The following is a 19,988-nucleotide window of genomic DNA, read 5'->3' on the forward strand; positions in this document are numbered from 1 at the left end:
GGAGTGCCAGTAGCTCCAATCTCTATTTCAAGTTTGTTCCTAGGTGTGCCAAAATCTAATCTATGATTTTGGTATGTCTGCTGAGCTGCTGAAGAAACTTGTAAGTTTGTGTCACTAAAGTTAATGGATGTTCATTGTAAGTGCACGGATGGTAACTGCCTCCTCTTGGTATTTCCAGTTCACTGCATCATCAAAAAATCCAGAAGTTCTGGTCCAATGCACATCTACAATAGTATAAACGTGCGCAATAAGGGGCTTATTTATGGGATTTTAGTGTAGGGCAGCACAGCAAGGCAGCTTGCTTCCTTGCCCTTTGCCAAAGTGAAAGGGCAGGTATGCACTACATTTAGGCAATACAGTGCATTCCTGTGCTGAACTGGTGCCATTTCGGCAGCCTAGCGACAATGTAGGCACACTTGCGCCATAGTGCAAGGTAACCTCCATTGCATGCAGGATTGTTTTTGTGCAGGAATGTGCACATTCCTGCATCAAAAGATTCCTAAGAGGCATTTTCCTCTTTCTAGGTGTGCTGCAGAATGCAGATTACATAGAAAGAGGAACAAATGAGCAGAAATAGACATATTTCTCCTGGTTATGCCTCACCTCGGAAGGCGTACAGATTTGGCACTTCCCCAGGTTTACGTCACTTGGTAAATGTGGGGCAGGGTCAAATTCCATGGGTGCTGCTTGGGAAAACGCACTGCAAAGCCCATGGAACGCCTCCCGGGTACAGAGTAAGGCGGCACAGAGATATGCCCTGTGTCGCCTTAATCATGATTTATGAGGCCACTAAAAGCCATGCAGGGTGGCTTTGGTGGCTTCATAAATCTAAATGAGAGCCTTTTGTCATGCATGTACCACTTTACATAGAGCAAAAGTGACACAGGGCTCTCATAAATAAGCCCCTGAATGTGGTGCTGCTTTTAATCTTAGCACGTTGTCTATGAATCTACTATACTTCTACAAATCATCTGACCGGTCCTCAGACACTCTTCCTAGGATTCCCTGTACTGATGTAGTACTTAAGAAAAGGGGCAGCTCCTCCGTAATGGCGGAGTAGAGTCACCCCACTGTTGGAAGGAGCAGGTGAAAATGTAATTTAAAATTATAATAAAGCAATTATTAAAACTGCTTTATTATCATTTTGTTTTACCTCTAGGCGCCAGTTAGAACACCGTAGCCATCTTCAGAGTCAAGGGGATGGGTCCATCAGCAGCAGGAGTGGCGGGCACTGGGCACTGCTGTCAGTGTGCATGTGGGTGTGGACAGCCATCTCAGAACAGTTGAACCGGCATGTGCACTGTTCTCTCTCGAACGTGAGCTGCATTGCCGGGTGAAGAGAACGGCAGGCGCAGGCTTCCAGTCCCCTTTGGAGCGGTAAACAAGCCCGCTCAGGCCAATCCAGTGCTTCTCAAGAAGTGCAGGGATTGGCTGTAGGGGACTTTGGGAGCCTATGCTCATGGGAACTGCAGTTTGCACTTCCTCGACCAGAAGAGCACCGAGGCAGCAGAAGAGGATCGTAGAGGCGGCGGCCGACAATAGGAAGGTAAGTGCAGGGCCGGTTCTAGGATTGGCGAGGCCCTGGGCTAAAAGGGAAGGTGCGAGGCCCCCTCTAATTTAGATAAGTGGCCCCTTGCAAGGAGACCATTCACAGACACTGTGGGGGGCCAATTGTCCAGCATTTTAGCGCCCCCACAGTTTTAACTTTTACTCCACAAGCATTTCTCACACCTTCAGTCCGATAGGTGTGAGAATTGATTGTGGTCTAAAAGTTAAAACTGTGGGGGCGCCAAAATGCTGGACAATGGGACCCCCACAGTGTCTGTGAATGGTCTCCTTGCAATTGAGTGAGCGTCTCCGTCTCCGTCTCCGTCTCCCTCCCCTATGCCTCCGGACACCATCCCATGAGAGGCCCAGGGAGGGGGCCCCCTCCAATGTACCTTAATTGCAGGCGACACCTTTCTTTGTAATAGATTGCCAGGGAAACAACAGGATACATCACCAGTGCGTGGCCCCATGCTGGTGGGCTGAGTGCGAGGCCCTGTGCAGCCGCCCACGCTGCCCATGCCTAGCGCCGGCCCTGGGTAAGTGCACTTAAAAAAAAAATTATTGTTCCCCTTGCTGCTCCTGCACTGCGCCCCCACTTCATGTCGGCTCTAGCCGCCACTGCTTAAGAAGGAGCCAAGGAGTTGAAGTCGAACTATCAAGTACTTTCATACGGGATACGCCTATATCTTGTGAGCTCACTCCATATATTGCTGCCTGTGTGTACATGTAGCTGATTTTGTTGAACGTGTACTTCCAGAGCAAAACTTACTATGGCTGACCCCCCCAGGAGAAAGTTTAGTAAACATAAAACCCTCTGACGAAAGAAGACACTCCATTCATTCTATCACCCATACATTGTTGCCTTCACTCAATAACATATTTGTACTTCGTACTGAAAATGACCTATTCAAAGATCTTCGTTATTACAAATTTCCATGAATGAAGTTGTCATGTATGTTACATTCTGCAGCCATTACAGGCATGGTCGCTTCAGAACATAACTTCAATGACAACCACGTCTGAATGAACACAAGAGTACAGTGGAGCCTTTCATCAGACTGCTGCTTGCGGTGGCTTTGATGCCACTTACGAAGAGACTCTTTATCTGAGTCATTGTGCCTGACGCCCGTGCCATCCATTTGTGGAGAACAGTTTACATCTATCACAGGATTAAAAAAGCTCCCTGGATCGATTTACTTACCATTCAACACGACTGAGAGTATGGACTAGGCTATTACAAAAGGCATTAGGCAGAAAACACAACATGTTTTTACTGGTTCATGTTCTGCATGTTAAGGAAGTGCAGAAATGTCTTACCGGAACTGGGTCATTTCTCGTTGCAATTTCCAATAGAATTATTGCATAGCTGGAAAGCAAAAGACAACATATCGTTAATACTTTATTTTATTTCACAATCTTAAAAATAGCAAACTTGGCTATGGCATCAGAGCAGTACAACCAATTAAAAAAGTAATGAAGAACAACTACAGTTTGTGTTTTGAACATAACTGTCGTGACATGTTCATAGCGAAAATGAATAGCTAACAGTTTTTTCTCCAAAAATATAGATATTCGTTGTCAGTTTCATAACAACAGAGGAATGCTTTCACCACACGGCCTGACTTAATTGACTCTGTCCTGTTGGAGCAACCCTGTGGGCAAGAGAGAGGAAACGAAAAGTAACAATCTCCGTGGGACAGTATTATCTCTAACCTCTAAAAGTGAACATTTGAGTGTAGTGTGTACAAGTGAATGATCTCCCAGCGCCTCTGCTTTTCTGGGGTGCCCTGATAAGGCCAATTGTGTTCTGCAGACAGTCTTGTCCTGATGGCCTTGATTAATTCTTAAACAAATTGTTTTAAATACAGTTGTCCTTTAATTTATTTTTAAATGTGGGTGATGTGTGAGAGACTATTACAGACATTTTGCAAAGAAATGTTGAGTTTATGTTTCATGCAACATCCCTACAAAAGTTTCTTTTAGATCAAATTGGGACTTCACATATGAGAACCCGGAGGGTGTCACAAAGATTATTTGCAGTAAAATTAGTGAGCTGCTGCTGTGTTACAATACTGAAAACACATATCACTAGCCCTGAATATTAGCTGTAAACACATTTAGGGACATATTTAGAAACCCTTAGCGTATGGGCTTCGTCTTACTTACAAGGAGGCGTTAAGACACTTAACATGGCTTAAAGCTGCCTTGTAAATAAGGCATCCTTTTACAATGTACTTAGCGTGAAAGGGGTGGGCAATGGGTGTTGCAGACGACGTTCCACCGCAATACCCATTGGTTTTGATGCTGCCCCATATTTACAAGTGTGGCGTAAATATGGGGCAGAGCCAAAATTAAGCCCAAGGAAAACCTTGTCTTAACAGCATGCAATGAGGAGAAATGCATTATTTCTCCTTGTTTTTGCTGTTTCCATGTGTGCTGCCTTGTGCAGTACACATAGAAACAGTAAATGGCCTAAAATTGTTTCTGTGCAGTAGGGTGACCCTTCCTGCACATAAACAATCAACAGGAAAATGACGTTTTGCAACTTCTATGTGTACTGCATGAAGCAGCATACATAAGAGTTTAAAAACACCATGAATGATTGTTTATGTGCAGGAAGGGAGACAGCCATTTCACCCAACACAGACACCCTTGCACCATCGTTGGCGCTAGGCAGCTGAACTCAGTGCTAGCACTAGGGGAAACGCAGGGGTGTGCTGCATTCTTGTGAATTGGGCACATCCCTGCATTTTCAGAATGGAGAAGCTTGGCATTAGCAATGTTTCCTTAACGCCATGCTTCTTCATTCTGTTGTAAATATGCCCCATAGTATTTGGATGAGCCTGTCCCTGTACTTTCAGTGACCTGGGCAAAAAGGGCATGAAAGAGCTGAAATTGGATCACATATTCAAAACTGATCAAACTGGGGCCCCCAAAATACATTTGGCCCAGGGCCCCCAGAATCCTTAGGATGTCCCTGCTTAGCTGGTAAAAAGAAACGTTTGAAGGTTGCAAACACTTGACATTTCCATGTTTCACCCTCTTGTCTGTAGCAAACAATCCACTTACAGCCTTCTTCTCCAGTTTGACACCATCCTTCTTACATATTCAGGGGAATAAATCCTATGACCCGATCATTTTAAAAAAAAGATTCTTTCTTCTCAGTTAATTGAATTTTTAAATTCTCTAAGGAACTAGCTGATGGAAAAAAACACTCAGGCCCTAATTACGATTTTGGGCGGACTTGAGTCCTCCCGACACCATTTTGGTGTGGGGAGCGGCCGACCGTAGGTCTGCGGTTTCAAACACATCATTATGATGCGACCACACATGCTGTAGTCAACAACTCCCATATCCGCCCGCAGCACAATCTCCCATAGAGAAATGGGAATTTGTGTAAATCCCTGCACAGTGTGGCACATGGCCAGGGATTTACAATGGGGCACCGTAGGTGGCCCCTCGGCCCCCAACCGGAGGATGCAGTGAGATGAGACCCTACCAGGGGCCCACAAAGTCTTCCCGAAGCCAACATCATAATCCCGACAGCAAAGACGCCGTCCATAGGGATTATGCTGCGGTTTCAAGTTTCCTGATGGGCTTTTTGAGCCAGTCGGAAGCCAGACAGCCGGTTTGACTTCCAACCACTAGCATTATAATTAGGCAGTCAGATGTCAAACTAGGGATGTCTTTCCGACCGACATTCTGATGAGGCCCTCAATGTTCAATCTTGCATTTTTATACAAGATCATGTCAAGCCCTAGATCCAATCATTTTGGACTCATCTGACCTTAAACTCGTCTCTTTCCAATTATCTCCCCCTCCACTGTCTCACAGGCTCACATCAATCATGAAGTATCTTGGAGCTGTGACTATTGACTACTGAATATACACACCTAGCACCCTCATCTCCTCTACCTGCATTCCTCCAACTGGTTTCTGCAACACTAATCTGCTCTTTGTAAAATTCACCTCTTCCATTGAAGCAGTTGTCAACGAAATCCAAGGAAACCCCTGCACAAATCCAGAACCTCCAAATGTTTTGTTTCCAGCTATAAGAGACACTCCGGGGCATATTTACAAGCCTCTATCGCCACCAGAACATCACCTCTTTGACTTTGTGGTGGCGATCTGGGCTTTGCCTTATTTACAAGGCAGCGTTAAGCAACTTAGCGGGAAAGGGGTAGACAATGGGTGTTGCGGTGGACATTCGAACATAATACCCATTGATTTTGATGCTGTCCCATATTTAGAAGTGTGGTGTAATTATGGGGCAGAGCCAAGATTAAGACCATGGAAAACCTGGTCTTAACAGCACGCAATGAGGAGAATTGCTTTATTTCTCCTTGTATTTGCTGTTTTTATGTGTGCCTCAGCGCAGAAAAAACAGCAAGACACCATACATGATTGTTTATGTACGGGAAGGTGTTCCTTTCTGCACATAAACAATCATTATAAAAAATAATAGTTGCAACTTCGATGTATGCTGCACAAAGCAGCACACACAGAAGTTACATATCGTCATTTAAAACTGTTTGTGTGCAGGTAGAGACCGTATTGCTGTAAATACGGTGCAGCCCTGCATTTCAGAAGTGGTGGAGTCTGGCGTTAAGCCAATAAAACTAATTCCGTGCTCCGTCACTTCTTTGTAAATATGCCCCTTAGTCCATAGAGTCGAAATACAGCAGAGTCACGAAACGCCCTCTGTTGGTTACCTAGCTCGAATAAGAAAAAAAAAGCTACTATGCCTCCATTCTTATAGCTAATGAACTCCTCCACAAACAGGGCCAAGAAACTGTTCAATCATTTTTATTCACAAATCAGTGCCTCCACTCCTTTTAGTGCTAATGCTTCCAGATGCAACCCCTTATCTTGGTTCTTCAATAACAAAATTAAGAAAAGTACACACAAACTTGACATCTCCAGTAGCAATCAGTGTAGAATTCTCCAGCTACTCTCCTGATTCCACCAGCCATACTTGGACTATCCTCTGTCGCTTGGAATGCCTTCTCAGCATCTCTGAAGAAACCCTCCTATCTGCAGACTCTCCAAAATCTCCTCATACTTCAATGACCCAGTCCTTCCTGCAATTGCCAAAGATTTTTTTCTAATCTATCTTCCTCAATGCCATATCAAACCTATGCATTTCTGTAACACAATGTTGTACCAAACTGCCTAAAAGCTATACATATGAAGCCCCTCTTAAAACCTACCCTCTATCCCTCTAACATCAGAAATGACTGCCCAATATCAAGTCTACCATCTCTTCCCAAACTTTTTAAAAACCTTTCTATACCCCAAATAATAAAACCTAGACAGGAGAGTAACCTGCTGTTTTTTTCCAGTCAAGTTTCAGGGCAGCGACATTCATCGTGATCTATGATATCCTTCACACTTGTAAATAGAGGCTGCCCATGCCATTTGATCCCGCTTGATATAACCAAGGCCTTCAATACAAAGGACGATAAATTCTCCTTGACACCCTGACAAATAGAATGAGTCTCAGGGTAAGTGTTTTTTAATGAGTCCATCCAAATCTATCAGAGCATCCTAAAAGGTCAAAATTGTCAATTACTTGTCTGACTCTTCCCCCTTAGCGTGCAGTGTCCCTCAGTGCTCCTTACTTGTTCCTATTCTTTTTATTATCTAACATGAAACTCCTGCGTGAATTCTAAAAAGGGTTTGGTGTCATCGAAAGTGCAGCTAACACCCAGGTCTAAACTTAAAATTAAATTCTAATGGTTCTATCTCCAAACTAAAATCCTCACTTTTGAACCCCGACAAATGGATAGCTTAAAAGAACCTCAAATTCAATGTACTGAAGACTGAATTTCTGCCCCTCACACCCAAATGTGACCCTACTTCTAACCTTTTCTGGTATGAATCCCTAAAATTTGCAGAGAACACACCAAACATGGCCATATATGATACACTCTTGGTTTTCCTAGTGCACTCTACTCTTACCCTTAAAAGTTAAATCCAAGCCATGGCTAAGTTTTGACAAGCCTTGCTGCTCGAAGCCATATCTACCCAGAGTTGAGCCTATTGTTTACAAGCAAGCCTGACTAGACCCAAGACAGTGTTTGCAAATGTATCACACGATAAGGATCCACAGCCATATCATTTAACACATCCAAATCCTCACAATAGTTTTTAAGGAAATCAGCAGTGTGTTGTAATGTTGGGAAGACTTGCAGCTTTCCTTCATGTGTGATCTTCAGTTGTGCTGGATAGAGCATGCCATACCGTATATTTTTTTATTTATTTTTTTATTTGTAAAAAACCTTTATTGTTGAACAATAGATTGTACACAGCCAATGGCCTACAACCTGTCTCACGCAGGCCGGCAGCATTACATATGCCCGTTGACACAGAGGCGAATGGGGCCATGAAGACAGAAATGGTAAAGCAAGGCAGATTAAAACTACAGCAAATCCCCATCCACCCGGCGGGCCGGCCTCCTTAGGAGGGGTATTCAAACTATGTCTCAGTAGTACAGCAAGTTGATAAAGCGGCCATGCACAAAAACAGCAATATGGTATGAGGTTTCATTTTGCAGATAAAGCATTCAAACTATCAACAAACTAGAACAGTCCCAACTGTGATGCTCTAAACAGTGCGAAGGGTGCACGTGTATCGAGGTGTAGGTCCGCCGGCAAGGCGGAGTAAGGGGGGGGGAGGGGGGGGGAGCAAGCCATGCCTAGTAAAGGATATATGGGTCTTGACCTAGGTGACTTCGCCCGCGACGCAGGTAGTGCAGTATGGCGGCAGCTGTAATAGGGATTAAATACCGCAAGGCAGCGATGCGGGGAATGGGGGGGGGGCAGGGAGGGGCTGGGTGTTACTACTGAAGTAGTGTCCTGCATGTGTGTGTTCAGTTCCTTAATGTCAGTCCGCCCCACGTGAGATGCGCATCTACTTGCGTGGATGAGGACAGTGCCCTGTAGTACAAAGGAGGGAGGAGGAGAATAGAGGGGCCAAGGTAGCGGGGGGGGGGGGAAGGCTGGTCTCGGGATGGGTGTACACCTAGTCCACAGGGTCGCCCCCGGCCACTCGGGGTTCGTCCGCTTCTGGGAGTGAAAGGAGATACGAGGTCAGAGGGGCCCAAAGGTCTTTAGGGCGAGACTTCGGGGGGAGCATATCAGCATATGCGTGCAGATGTTCTTGCCATGTCGTCATCGTGGAAAGCCATATCTTAAATTTGGGTGCTCGGCCCCTGCCCCAACGACATGCTACATGTCTTTTAGCCAGCAGAAAACCCAATGCCAGGAATTTACGGTGTGTCTTAACTAAAGGGGGTAGGAGACCTAGTAATGCGATCCTAGGGCAAGGCGTGCTGTCCACTCCCGCCATGTCACCCAGTGCCTTAAATATATCTGACCAATACGAAGCTACGGCCGGACATAACAAGGACAGGTGGAAAAAATCCACCCCCTCGGAGCCACAACGCAGGCATCTATCGTTGTCGCGTAACCCAAAGCGACAGAGTTTTGCAGGGGTATGGTAGAGTCGGTGCAGAAATTTATAGTGCGCTAGTCTGAGTCGGGCGTTGCCCGTGACCGCGGAAGTGTGCGAGCAGCTCTCTTCCCACATCTCATCCGACAGTGGTTCTCCGAGGTCTCTGTCCCAGTCTCCTCGCGCTTTGAGCGTCGGGGGGATGGGGGGGCCCGGGAGCTGGTATAGAGCATAGAAACGACGTGTTTCAGGGGTTCGGGCTGTAGGAGAGCATGTAACGGGGCCACCGTGTCCGGCTCTGCAGGAAAGTCAGGTGTGGCCGTCCGGACATTCTGGCGTAAGCGGGTGTACAGGAAGGAGTCCCTAACCGAGGGTGCTGCGTCTCCAAAAAATTGGGACGAGGTGCGAAAGTGGCCCTCGAGATACAGGTCTCCCCAGGTGTGCATCGCGTATTTCTTCAAAAGCTGACGGCCAATTTCTTCGCACGCAACGCTCAATCTGGGATCGTGCGCTAAGAGCATGCGCGGCGAGTATAGCAATTTGACCTCCATCCGGGCCGCAATGCGGTTCCAGGCTCGTACAGTACAGTCAACCGTGGTAGGGTCGCGCTCACAAGCGCGGGCGGGGGTGTAGAGGTACCCTGACGGTTTAGCCGGCCTCATATAGCCATCTTCCACCGCGAGGTGAGCCATGAAGGGAGGGGGGTGTAGCCAGTAGGTGGCGAAGTGCCCCTGGGCGCAATCATAGTAGAGTTGGAAATTCGGGACATCAAACCCGCCCTGGTGGAATGGTAACATCAGTGTCCGGAGACCGAGCCGAGCCTGCTTTCCACCCCAAATTAGGCGGGTCAGCTGGGAATTCAGCACACGAAAGAAGCTTGCACTCGGAGAATACGGGAAGTTGGTGAAGAGGTAAAGAAGCTTGGGGAGAATGACCATCTTTATAAGGGAGATGCGTCCCGCCATCGAAAGGGGGAGGTGAATCCACCTAGTAATGGTGTCAGTTATCTTGTCAATTGCAGTGCCATAATTGGCTCTGATAAGGGCATCCCGGTCCCTGGTCACAACAATGCCCAGGTATTTTATTTCGTCGGCCTCCCACATTAGGGGGTAATCCAGCGGGAAGGGGACGGTTTTGTCAGTCAGAGGAAAGAGGGCCGATTTAGACCAATTGATCTGAATCCCTGATATGGCTCCAAACTTAGTTATCTCTCGCAGTAAAGGGTTAAGGTTCTCCCTCGGTCTGTCAATGTAGAGGGTCATATCGTCAGCATACAAGGCAATCAGCAACTGTCGGTCCGGATAGATCAGGGACCGGTGATTGTGATGCTGCCGGAGTTTGGCCGCCAGAGGCTCAATGGCTATCGCGAAAAGGACCGGAGAGAGCGGGCAGCCCTGTCTGGTGCCCCTGTGGATCACAAATGGGGCTGAGCGATAGCCATTCAACAACACAGAGGCCTGGGGTCTGGAATAAAGCAGTCTAACCCAACCCAGGAAGGAGAAAGGAATCCCCATCCGTTCCAGAAGGGCAAACAGGTAGTCCCACTCAAGGGAATCAAAAGCTTTCGTTGCGTCTAAGAAGACAGCTGCCGCCTCACACCTAGGGTTAATGTCCTGTAGTACCGCCTGCAGGGTCCGTAAATTATGGGATGTCGCCCTGTTGGGGACAAAACCGGCCTGGTCCGGTAGGACCAGGCGTTCCATCAGTAAATTCAGGCGTGTCGCAATCGCTTTAGCTAGAATTTTCACGTCCGTATTGAGCAGCGACAGAGGCCTGTAGGAATCGCAGTGCTCTGGTGGCTTCCCAGGTTTCAACAAGGAAGCTATGAGGGCCTCCCGCATTGTGAGTGGCAACTCGCCCTCTTCCAGGGCGGAGTAGTAGACTCGCTTCAGGATAGGGGCAAGTACTTGAATGTACGCCTTATAGAAGTCTATTGGAAGCCCGTCCGAACCTGGCGATTTGCCAGATTTCATAGACATGATGGCGTCTTTGATTTCGTCTAATTCAAGCTCGTGATGGAGAAACTTTTGCTGGGAGGGGCCAAGCCACGCGACTGCCGTGTCTTCAAGATATGACTTCAAGTCGAGGGTCGACTGCCGGTGTGAGGTGTACAGTGCAGAGTAATGCTGCGTGAGTATTCGCATTTGCTCCGCAAGTTCGCATTGAGGAGTCTGCTGTTCGTCCAGGAGGGACGAGACATAGTTATGGTACTTAATAGGTTTGACCGCAGAGGCCAATGCCCTACCTGGCCTGTCACCTTCTCCATGGAGACGGGCCGTGTATGGCTTACCCAGAAATCTACATTCTTTTTCGGCCGCTTCGGCGTATTCATTAAGTTTGTCTCTGAGAAGGGCCTTGGCCAGGGGATCACGTGGGTCTCTAGACATGTCCCGTTCGAGTAACTGGAGTTCAGCTTCCAGTTTACGCAAGTCACCTCTAAGAGATTTCAGGACGCCCCCACCCTTCGCAATACACCAGCCCCTGACCGTGACCTTGAAGGCCTCCCACACGGTGGTGAAAGACGCGACAGACTCCGTGTTGCGTTCGAAAAAGTCGAGAATGTCCTGTTCTAATTCTATCTTGAACGCAGAGTCTGTAAGATGGGCAGGGTTAAGGCGCCAACTCAGATAGGGGGAGACAGTGACTGGTATGCGCATGGTAAGGAGTACAGGCGCGTGGTCAGAGAAAGTCTTGGCCAGGTGAAGCGCATCCGCTAGCCAAGGCAGAAGGCCTGCCGAGAGAAACACATAATCTAGACGGGCCCATGTAGAGTGAATCGCCGAGTGGTGGGTACCCTGGGTGAGAGTGGGGTGGAGGTGCCTCCAGGCATCTATATAGTGACGGTCCCGGACAAGATCGGACAGTGTGCGTTGGGAATGGGTGTAGTGTAGAGCCTGGGGGTGGGATCTATCGAGGTTCGGCATCAAGGATGTGTTGAAGTCTCCCCCTAATATGACATGGTTAATACCTACGGTTTGAATTCTACCCCACAAGGTAAGGAGCGATGAGGTATCGTCTGTGTTAGGGCCGTAATAACATGCAAGAAGGATTGTATGTGAATAAAGCATCCCCCACACCATACAGTACCGCCCACCCGAGTCCGATTCGGTGCCAGCAGGTATGAAGCGAATCCCCCGTCTAACCAGGATAGTAACCCCTCTGGCATAGTTAGAGTAAGAGGAGAAAACTCTACTGGAGGCCCATCTAGAAGCAAACATAGGGGAGCCGTCTGGCCGTAAATGTGTTTCCTGAAGCATGGCGATGGATACCCCGTGACGATCTAGGTAGCCTAAAATTTGCCTCTTCTTGCGCGGGTCGTTGAGCCCCCGAACATTCCATGTCATGAGGCAAAATTGCTGCAACGGGTTCGGATGCCTCACGTCACCCATACTGCCAAGTATAATCGTGCACAGCTAAGTATGACTCGAAGTCGGCCAACAACAGTGTAAAAGACAGTGAATAAACACTCCCACTCCCCCGCCCCGTCCACCAGTCCACCCCCACCACCCCCCCGAATCAGAGCATCAATAACAGTGTAAATCAAGAGCAACATCCCACCCACAACGGCCACCCCAACTTGCCGTGCAGTACTGTCCCACCCACCCACCCAGAAACTTACCCAACCTGTAACAAAGGCCGAAAAGTCGGCTTCAGTAACCTCAGCCCGCAATAGGGGAGAGGAACATTGGGGAATACCCATTGGGGGGTCCGAGCTAGGGGCTCCAGACCTGCCAACCACCTCCCTTCTCTCACCCGCTTACAACCAGGTCTCCCTAGTTAGCTCTACGGGACGGAGGTGGTCTAGTGAGCACACAGAGTTCAATAAGTCCAGCCATAGATGTAATAAAGCATAGATCTCACCACAGTACATTAGTGTCCAGTGCTGCGGGATCCTTTCAAAGTGACACAGGCGTCCTGTGGGCCATCAGGCACTGTCAGTCCTGCTGAGACAGCGGGGAGGGCGATCTAGAACGTCTACGGGTGAGTTCCTCTCTTTGTTGGGCCTTCTTGCAGTGTTTAAGGTAGTCCTCGGCCTGCTGCGGGTTCTGAAAGAAGTGGTGTTTGCCCTGATGAAAGACTTTCAGTTTCGCCGGGTACAGCATGGCGTAAGAGATGTCCTGGGACTGCAGTTTCTTCTTCACCCCCGCAAATTTGCTCCTGGCTTCCTGGACAGTTGGAGTAAAATCCGGGAAGAAGGAGAGCGTCGTGTTTTCATAAGGCACAGTTTTCATTTCCCTCGCCCGGCGTAGGACCGCATCCCGGTCTCTATAGTTGAGAAAACGTGCTATTATGGGCCGGGGAGGGAGGCCCGGGGGAGGGGGGGCAGCCTTCTAAGTCCTCGTTCTTGTCCGCTATCAGTTTGAGCAATTTGTCCATTTGCGTGAGTTGGCGATGCGAGGAAGTGGCATTGTCCTCCAATCCCGAGATCCTTTCCTCAGCCTCCTGAAGCCGGGTATCATGGAGCTCAAGTTTCGTTACTACGCTGTCCATACGGGCATTGATGGTATCAATCTTGGAGTCAATGGACGAGAGGCTTTGCCTCATACCCAGCAGGAGCGTTTTCCAGTCCTCCTCTGGGGGGGCCGATGCAGAGGGGCTCCCCTCCCCCCCTCCGGCGTCACTTTGGGAGTCTTTTTCGATTCAAATGGGATTTTCGATTGCCTAGTATCGTTGCGACCCATGGTCCGAAGTGGCGTCCGGGACGCAGCAGCAGAAATGGCCGCCAGCCCTCCGAGGAGAAGAGACTAGGAGAGGGGTTGCAGACGTGGCTGAGCTGAGCCCCCCAGAACCAGCACAGTTGGTGACGTGGATATACAGCAGGAGCTGAGGGAGTGGAGAAGAATGCCGCCAATGGACTGCTAGGGCGAGCGTAGGAGATGGGAAGCAGGTGCCTGAAGGCACCCCTGTTCGTCAGGGGCGAAGAATCCGCGCCAGAAACAAGCTCGCCCAAGATGGCTGCGCCCGGATGGATAGGCGGGAAGATGGCGGGTGAGGAAGGTAACCCCGCAGAGCCAGCACCGGCTCGCCGGGGAACAGGCTGAACAGGAGAGTCCCACGCCGTTCAGAGGAGGATCACAGGGGACAGGCTCTGCCGCCGACAGGGCACCTCCCCAGGCAAGCGGCTCAGCAGAGCGCGGCGCGTCCCACACCGCAGGGCAGGCAGGGACCGGCAGCTATGTTCCCCCCGTACCTCGTTTGTGGCTCCAATATCAGGCAGCAGTCCGTCGGGAGGCACGGGGATCCGGCAGGGATCTGGCACACCACCCGGGTAGTGATCTCGCGCACCCTCGGCTCCGAGGCAGGAGACGGGCGCGCAGTCCGCAGCAGAAAGACGAAACTTGTTTCGCACTGGAAGGGGGGAGGGGCCCGCCCGTCCAGGCCGCGAATCCCCAGGCTGCCGCAGCGGAGGTACCCCGAGCAGGCGAGGGGTCGGTTGAGTGCGAGGGGCCGCTGTCACTTTCCAAGCCGGGTAGAGCCGGCTCCGGGAGCTCGGCGCAGAAGCCGCAGACACCGGAGCAGTCCCCGCGATGAGGGGGTTAAGATGCCGGTGAGCAGGAGAAGCTAGGGCTGGTCAGGATGGCGTGAAGGATGGCAATGTGGCTCGACTGGGCAAGAGCCTCACAGCAGTGCGGCCATCTTGGTCCGGCGCCACCTAGCGCCCCCGCCATACCGTATATTTCCCATAAAGATGCGTTGATTGCCTGCCTCCAACTGGTAGAGGGGCCAAGGAAGTTCTCTGTGCCACCATACAGCAGAGAAATGGGGTTGGAGATGTGTAACCAATGGCCTCTACACAGCAACCCAATGGAGCCCTTTAGAATAAACGTAAATTCCCAGACAACGGTGAAACTCAGCTGCCACCCTAGCACCCATCCGCTGGCTGCAATCACTGCTCTCCCAAAGGGAAAAGATGAGGCTACTGCAAACCAGCTGCCAGACTCGCTGCTGCCAATTTTCTTGCCCTGCAGATGCACAAACCAATTGGGTCTGTACTTCCCAGGGATGACTCCTTCTGACTATCTACACCGATTCTGCCCCAATCAGTTAGTCCGTGTCCTGATGTGACCATTTACAGATCCGTTGGTGGTGTTGGCATGTACATTGTGATGGATGTATTGTCCTCTGCCAGAAGGAGCCTCACAGTGGTGTTTGCCAACTTGTGAGCTGGCTCTTTGGAACCCCCGGGTCATTTAAGTTTGGTGCATTTTGATTGAGCCATTTTACAGTTGTTATCAAAAATGCAAGTGGCTGAGAGCATGGGTGGGTTAGAGAGGTTTTTAAATGAAAACAAGCATTCTAATTGACTGTGTTTTCCCAACTGTTCATGAACAAGTAACGATCCGTTTGGCTTAAGTGTTTGAGAAACAAGTTCAGAAAGATTACTGCCAATGATGCATAAAGGATCTTTGGTTCTCCTGATGCTGTATTTTTTCTAAGGGGGTGGACTTTGAATCATTCTACTACGGGACATTTTTTCCCCTGTCCATTTAACACAGCAGGCAGAGATACAATAAGCATGTCAAAGCCGATAGGTCATGTTTATACAAGAGCTATTGGCTTTGCCATTGTGTTTTAGCCATGTTGTATAGCACTGCAGCTACTGTGCAGCAAGGGTTAACATTAGGAAGAAAAGTGCAATGACACTGCCAGCATGGGGGTCATCATATTGTTTTTTTACTTGCTGGAGGGAGAAGGGGCAAACAACAATGGGAGTAAGGGAGCGGGGGCAGGGAAAGCTATGATGGTGGAGAGGAGGGCAAGGGGCAAGCAACCACAGGGGTGGGTGACGGAGCAAGCAATGACTGAGGGACGGAGGATGGGGAGAGGGGAAGCACTGGCAGGGGAGAGGATAGCAGGGGGAGGGGTCAAAACAGCAGCGCAGGAGAAGGGTGGGGCAAGCCACAATAATGGCATAGCATCATGGGAGGAGAGTGGGGGACTGGGCAAGTAATGACAGGGGGTGGGGCATAGGGGAATGGAGGAAGCAGTTACAGGGGAATGGGCAATGGGTCAACCAACAAAATGGGAACCAATAATGCCAGAGCAGCAATTTGGGAAGTGGAGGAGTATGGGCCAAAAACGATGCAGAGTGGGATGTGGGAAAGGATAGTGAGTGCTGCAAATAAAAGAAAAAAAGCAGCCTGAGGCATAAAGTGCAAGCAGCGGAAGGATACTCACAAAGAAAGGAAGCAGTATTGCCCATGATCCAGGGGAGTGTGAAACACTACAAGAAGAAGCTAAACTGGCATGCACTGACCAAACAGTAGTCCACAAATAATAGTGATGATAAAGCCAACCACTGGGATGGCTCTAAGCCTCCTTTATGCTAACAAAATGTCTTGCAATCAATAGCGCATGAACTGTCTCAAGAGAGACTTAAAAAAGTAATGAGACTTCAACAACAGAACCACCTAGTCTGCACTAGGCAGAGAGGAGGTCACGAATACACCCTGGCTGTAAAAACATAATCTTGCTGCAGGACGGGTAGGGCTATATTGGTACCACCCTCTTTGAAAGCACCAGCTGGGCTTCATCGAGGCTACTGCGGATGAATCATACGGAAGCTCGGACGGACTGCGCTGGATTCAATCTTTAAAATCTCAAGCACCAACACTGCCTAAAAGTTAAAAGGATGGCCGATCTTGGAAGAATAATAATGCTTTAATCCTATCCGGTGGATAATTGAGAGGAGATCGATAACTTCAAACTCCGAAGAGATTTGTTTAACTACTGGTGGATACATACAAGACCAGATTAGGATCACACTGTAAAGGGTCACTACCGTTTGCACATTTCTCTGCCCTGAAGATGGTCTGAAGGATTAATTCAAGTCAAGACCGAAACGTCGCGTACACAGTCCTTTTCTCTGTTTATGATTAAGATACACTGGTGACTATTCTATTGTGGCAGAATAGATGCCATCCAATATTTAATCTAGGATTGGAATTTTTTGCAAATGAAGTATAGGTTGATTCAACACATTTCTTGTTCATTTGTCTACCATTACGATCAACAATTCCTGTTGAAATTTACCCTTTAAATTGATGAATTATATAAAGACACATTTTTACTAAAGAACATTTTTCCATGTTTCTTTTCCATCTCCAAAAAATTGCTGATTAATAGACTCAAATGTTTTGGTCAGTCCTATTCTAATCAATGAAATCCTATACCAGTTTTTGATTTAATCAATATGAGTCAATAACTGTTACAATATACATTCACACACTGAAGGTCACTATAACGAAGGCCCTTGCCAGCATCCCAAACTTTACAGGGCTTCCTCATAGGCAAGGCTTTTTTCTTCTTTCTTCACTCCTTGGCCTACCTTAAGGGCCCTGAGGGTTCAGTATGCCTCAACCCACCCTGGTCTAGGTTAGAGCATATTCATTTTACACCACAGCAACAAATTGCTTTCCCAATATCAGGTGACAATGCTGCTCTTGCGGTAAGTTGGTAGCCCCCACCTTGCTCAAAAGTGTGAGGTATTTTTTTACCTGATCATCGTTACCATCATATTGCCCATCACATGAGGATTTTTGCATCAGAAATAAAATATCATCAGAATTTTTTGCATGGTTTGCAAAATGTAACCACCATATATGGAAACAGCTCAACTATTCCTGTGTCTTCTGTCAATTAAACCCATCTTTCTAGTTCTATACAGCATATGGGGAGACTGTTCATATTTTCAAAGGGAAGTAGATAAGAGGGCTGAAATGGCTCCGTTTTGGATAATGTTTTAGTCTTTCAAATGGCATATATTGTTAGGTCATAACACAGCTTACACAAATAGTATATCATTATATTTTGAAATGTATTATGCTGAGGTATTGAGAAGTTATATACATTGAGAGCCTACCTGTACATATCTGCAGCTGACAACGGCTCTGGGCTGGAGCTGGACACCACATGTCCCTCGGGTGGTAAATAAACTTCCATCATACGCTGGTGATATGTGTTTAAATCTTCAGGGGAATTTTCTTTTCTGTATATCTGCAAGCCATAATCTGTCATTGAGAAGGGAGTAAAACAAGTTTCAGTGCCAAAAAAAGAAGAAAGCGACAATAAAAGGAAGAACACTCAGTAAACCAATTTCTAAGTGCATGGTTGTCATTTCTTCAAACCCATTACTTCCCATGCAATGAAAAGAATGGATCCAAAATTTGAAGAATGCATGTGGCATTGTCTTCATATTCTAAAAGTAAATGTGCTTCTAACTCAAAACAAAAGAAATAACAATGAACATTTCTAGTAGGGGCATTCCACAAAGACATGAACCTGATTAAAAACAAGCTAAGGAAAAAAAAACAGGTCTCAATTTATTATACTAACGTATGGATATAGCATTTGTGAATGCCTTTGTTTGCATCTGTTAGTTAGTTCATTAAAGCCAGAAACTATTGGCTTTGGTAAAGTGTTTTTTTACATTAATACAAATGAGGTAGAACAATGAATAAGATAGACGAAGAAAACAGCAGTAAACATCTAGTGAAATTAACAAATGAAAAGTTAGAAGGAAAGACACAGGTGAAATAACGTTGGGCAAGACAGACGTGGAAAACAAAACTGAAGACCCAACTAAACATTTCAAAAGGTGGCTGTAGAGACAAAAAAAAACAAAAAAACTGAAAAAGCTGGATTTCTGCACGTAGAGGTAAATAATTGAATGTGTGATGAATCAGTATTCTTTTGAGATGTAAAATAGTCCCACATCAAATATTCCATAGAAGGTGGAATGATACACCAACCAATCAATTGCATGAAGTGACAAGGAGTGGTGGTGACAAAGCCCACTGTATGTATATTTCAAAGGATTGGTAACAATAGGCCATTCAGGCAGCTGAACTATCATCAATCATATTCAGGGTTTACTCTATCTGTTTGGACAAAAAAAATAATTCACGAAAACTGACTACCCTCTTTCTTTACTAGCATGTGATAACATCGTATCACAAAACATCTTTCATAAAAAATACTGTTTGAAACAACTTTTAAAATAACATTGGTTTCCCATAACATTTTAAACCGAATTGATCTTTTCATTCTATTGCAAAAAACTAAATATATATAGAACATCGTGTAACTAGTTTAAAGCATGTTATGAACATTTTGTAATGGTAAATGAAGATTTAAGGGTAGATAAATAGAACGCATACTAAAAGGGACTTGGGGATTTTGGGTAAATCACTCACCCAAAAAATGATACGATCATATAGGCAAAATAAAACCAAAATCAGATATTTAAATTAAGGAGGGTGTGGAGGGCTTTTCTTCCCCAAATGAAACTCACATTTCGCAGCCTAAATCTATTGAGAAAAACAATTAGAGTTAATCATAGTCTTAAAACGGATTAGTATTGTGGACTGGATACATGCACATAGTGGGACTTCGGCTTTTCTGATGCATGAGTGTTAAAGAAATTGTAAATTAAAGTTGTTCTCCTATTGGATTCTGATGATAGCAGCATAGTGGGTAAAAATCACCCAAAAACCAGATCTCTGGCGGGGTCCTTCCATATGATCAAAAGCACAAGCCCTTATAATTGAAATTACAAAACTTGTATGTTTAGGACTTCAGATATCCATAAGTAGGAAATATCTATACTACATTTGGAAGTTAATGAAGAAAAAGACATCTACAACGAAAAACAACTACTCTCTCAAGCGAAAGAGGACCCTTACTAATTGTTCTTGTTTTAAGTTCCAATAACACACTTCGTCCAAACAATTATAATAAAATAACATTGAGGGCCCTACATTTAGTCTCACAGTCTATATGTGCAGATGACATTTCGCTTTATTAGATTAGTATTTATACATTCGATTTCACCATTGGCTATATGCTACTGTACTGAAGAAATATCTCCTTTGCATCTCAAACAATGTAAATATTTTTGTAAGAAGGCTTAGTGAATTAAATATTTACCTCTACATTCGACAAGAATTTCATGCAATTTGGGGTAATGACTTCTAAACTAAGGGAGT

At 46.8% G+C, this 19,988-nt stretch overlaps 1 protein-coding gene across 1 annotated transcript in view; it reads right to left on the bottom strand.

Moving 5' to 3' along the window:
* The window catches only part of LOC144819631 (atrial natriuretic peptide receptor 2-like), a 727,257-nt gene that overhangs the window by 330,341 nt on the left and 376,928 nt on the right, over nucleotides 1-19,988 (bottom strand). The window contains exons 10-11 of the mRNA XM_078677447.1: nucleotides 17,864-18,011; nucleotides 2,866-2,914 (exon numbers count right to left, since the gene is read on the bottom strand). Coding sequence (XP_078533573.1) covers nucleotides 2,866-2,914; nucleotides 17,864-18,011 — 197 coding nt within the window. The remainder of the gene's footprint in view (nucleotides 1-2,865; nucleotides 2,915-17,863; nucleotides 18,012-19,988) is intronic.

Source organism: Lissotriton helveticus, chromosome 2_1, assembly GCF_964261635.1.
Source record: "Lissotriton helveticus chromosome 2_1, aLisHel1.1, whole genome shotgun sequence".
NCBI lineage: Eukaryota > Metazoa > Chordata > Amphibia > Caudata > Salamandridae > Lissotriton > Lissotriton helveticus.